Here is a 3,743-nt window from a genome sequence, read left to right as displayed (position 1 = left end):
AGGGTCTTAACATGTAATTTGATTTATACAAGTTTTTAATACAAGGATCGTATTTCGAATCTCTTTAAAGTTTTCAATTTTTGACACTAAGACATTTATTAATCAACTAGGTACCAATTTTGGGCGTTACGAGGGTGCTAATCCTTCCTCGTACGTAATCGACTCCCGAACCTGTTTTTCTGAATTTCGTGGACCAAAATCGTTGTTTTAATAAAATTAAATTGTTTATTAAAAACAACCAATTTTCAATGTGGCCCGATCACACCTTATCAAAAAGGATTGGTGGCGACTCCCATATTCGTTTTCATTTTTAAAATCCAAGTCGACCCCGTTTTTACAAAAAAATGGTGTCAACAGTTATTATCCAACCAAAAACATGATAAAAGGGGAATTTGCAAAAAATAATAATAGACAAGTTAATGATAAAAGTATTACAAAAGTCCTTATATTAAAAGTTAAATTACATTTTGTTCGTTTTATTAAAAAAACGAATAAATTAATCTATTTATGTTATATCAAAGAGAAAATTGATTCTTTCTATTAAAAATTTTATCCAACTGTGCAATTAAAAACTAGTGTAGCTAACGAAATAACCAAACAATGACATGTGAAATACCATGTGTACATCATACTGATGTCCAGAGACTAGTTTTTAACAGTAGAAATAAATAAAATTTTTAACAAAAAGATTAGTTTATTCTTTGATCTAACACCTATGAACCAATTTATCAAGTTTTTTAGTAGAAAGAGAAAATGCAATCTGATTTCTAATATATGAATTTCCATGGTAGTTTTACCACAATTTAGTGCTGCATTGAACAACAATTTCAGTGGATTTGAATGTGTAATTGTAAGAGAATTGATGACATGAACAAGCAAATTGACAAAGATTGAATTAAGTTCTCCATTAACATAACTTTGTTTCGCCTTTGTTGTTAACTGTATAACTAACAATAGCAACTTAGCCAAATGAAAGAAAAGAACCAAACCAGTTATACCCAAATCCGAAGTAAGCTGTACAAAAGCCATATAAATGCTAAACATGTTCGGTTTCTTGATAGAACACAGACAAGACAACAAATAATAATAATAATAATAACCAATAAAGTTATGAAGCACCTCCAATGGTGGTTATCAGCATCTCCAAGCTGAAGTAGCAATTAATTCTCTCCTTTGCCAACAAAGAACAAGTGCCAATTGTCTTTTTTCGACATGGAAACCTCGAATTGGTGTTCTTTGAACCAAACATTCAGCTTGGGATTCAGTGAAGTTACTGAATGTTAATGGTGAAAATCCGGATTGTATAAACAAACTCCTCCATGGAGGTCTTCTTTCGAGGGACCGATGTCGACCTAACACGATTTTTTCAATGCTTGGTTGAAGGAAGAACCTTTCAATCTTTTCCAACGCATCGAGGTTCATGTTCACTGCGTCGAGGGATTCGAGTAGGCCGGAATATGATTGGAGTGCATGGATTATGTGGTGAGGGAATGGGACATCGGTTCGGTCACAGCCACGGTCAGACGAGACAACGATTTTGGGTGATAATTGTTTTACGAAACGGAGGATCAATGGAAGAGTTGAAGGGTAATTGGAAAAAGAACCGATCGGTAGATTAACAGCAATCGTTTCGTTTTCACCGAAATGCAGGGGCAATGAATACCAAGAACACGAATTCAATGCCTCGAGGCTAACGATTTTGATATCGAAACCCATGTTGATTTCATTAGCAAAATGCTTAAGATTCTCGATTGTGAATCCGAGTTCGAATTCATCGTAACTTGTTGGACAAGCAAACGCGGTAATTTTCATACAAGGTGCACCGCCATTTCTTAAAACAAGTTCTTGCATCAAAGAAGCCCATTGTCCACCATATCCGATATCAAAATCGATTATGTGAACTCGATTACACCCTTCGAAAACCTCGAGAATTGCTTGATTACAAGTGAAATTCATGAATTGAACGGTCGGAGATATCTCAGAGAACGATTTGTAAGCAGCGATCTTGAAAATCATATTGGTAGTATACAAAGTTGAAGTGTTGGTAGTGTTGAAACGAAGGAGTAATTGTAAGGCCTCCTTAAAGTAGAAAGCAGCCCTTATAAAGGGCTTACCTACAGGGGAGAGCTGGTGATTGAGCCGCGCCAATATCCCTTGCGCGAGTACCGGATCACCGGTTTCGATCAGCTCTGCGGCCTGAATTAATTGGTCTATTATTGCCTGCTGAAGCTGTTGGTTCGCCATTTCATCAGTCACTATCTTCGGCGTGGTTGGCCTTTGTTGAAGCAATTGTTGACGCCGGAGATAATGCTCCGGTCCCGAACTCGAAAACTGAACTTTCGGCACTTTATAATTCGGTCCACTTGTACCGGAATTGAATCTATTCGGCGGTGGTGGTGACAAAAGATTATGTTCCTGCATTTCAGCAGCATACGAAGGGAATAACATAACCGGGTTCTGGGTGAACTCGGCCTGGTTTTGGTCAAATACAGGATTCAAACACGAAACCATATCATTGTTCATCAAGCTAACACTACTAGTAATGGAGTCGAACCCGAAACTATGATCGACCATACCAAAACCAGCATTAAACTCCATATTTTTCGACGACCCACCACCACCGCAGCTGCCACTTGGTGGTTGAAGAATCTTGTTTAACCCCAAAGAAGGGTCATCAACATCACCCATAATTAGTCTCAAAATGGATTGGTCATTCTCCCAATCCTCCATACTTAAACCACATTTTCCCGTCCCTGTATCAAAAGACTGACTTTTACCTTTGGAGACAGTTGCTGTTTCCGCCACGCCACTACTGTCCGTGGAGGCACCACCGCTGCCTCCGTCGAATGAGGAAGACAGTGTTGATGAAGACGTTGGTGGACTCGGGCTTCTTGTAGATGTGGGATCAAATCCCACATAGCAACAACTTTCCTTGTTGTTTTGCCACTTTTTCTGTTGCTGGTGTTGTAATAACAGTGATGAATTGGAATAAGATGAAGTTGAAGAAGCAAAATCTAAAGCCCCCTTCCCTTGAAATTCCTCAAAGGATAGGGGCATGGCATTCATCTAAGAACAAACTCCAAAAGAAAAAAAACAAAAGTACACTCCAAAATTTGAAGCACCCAAAATTCTAGAGGTAGAAGAAAGGGGAAGACTTGAATATGAAGAGAGAGAGAGAGAGAGAGAGAGAGAGAGAGAAATAAAAGGAAAGGGGGAGGGGGGCAAATTAAGGTGTCGTGTTCTTTAATGGAGGTCCTACCATAAATGGCTTTTGACAAAGCAATTGAGTGCTTACTTTTTAGTTTTTGGTATAAAAAGGGGAAAAAATCAGAAATATACAAAGAAATTTGTGTGGGACGCAATGAACGCGTTGTTTTTAAGCTGACTTAAAAAAGAAATTTGTAGAAAGAAAAATGAACAAAGGAAGATGATAAATAGAAAACAATGTAGGCAAAATAATAAAGTGTTAGGAGAAGAAATGGTGGCCAAGCATCTTTTAAAGTTTTCTTTTACAGACTCCAATTTTATTTGTTTTTCTATTATTTACTAAGAGAGAGTAAAAATCTGATTTTTATTTATAAAATTCCAAATTAGACATTTTTAATCAACGGTGATGGCATAGGGCAAGCAGAGTCTTGAGCACTTCAAATGAAGTTCAAGTATTGTTGGATAAGCTTATAAGACAATTGCCATCAGAATCAAACGTTAGATGACTAGAGGTATGGAACATAATTCCCATATTG

The 3,743-nt window shown here is 37.4% G+C and overlaps 1 protein-coding gene across 1 annotated transcript; it reads right to left on the bottom strand.

The window, feature by feature from the left end:
• Positions 1-880: 880 nt before the first annotated feature.
• Positions 881-3,400, bottom strand: LOC107945538 (scarecrow-like protein 6). Its single transcript, XM_016879590.2, has one exon. The coding sequence runs from the start codon at positions 3,064-3,066 to the stop codon at positions 1,135-1,137; it is 1,932 nt and encodes a 643-aa protein (XP_016735079.2). The 5' UTR covers positions 3,067-3,400; the 3' UTR covers positions 881-1,134.
• Positions 3,401-3,743: the final 343 nt, after the last annotated feature.

Source organism: Gossypium hirsutum, chromosome D12 (genome assembly GCF_007990345.1).
Source record: "Gossypium hirsutum isolate 1008001.06 chromosome D12, Gossypium_hirsutum_v2.1, whole genome shotgun sequence".
NCBI classification, from domain to species: domain Eukaryota; kingdom Viridiplantae; phylum Streptophyta; class Magnoliopsida; order Malvales; family Malvaceae; genus Gossypium; species Gossypium hirsutum.
This window is presented reverse-complemented; position numbering and strand designations above follow the sequence as displayed.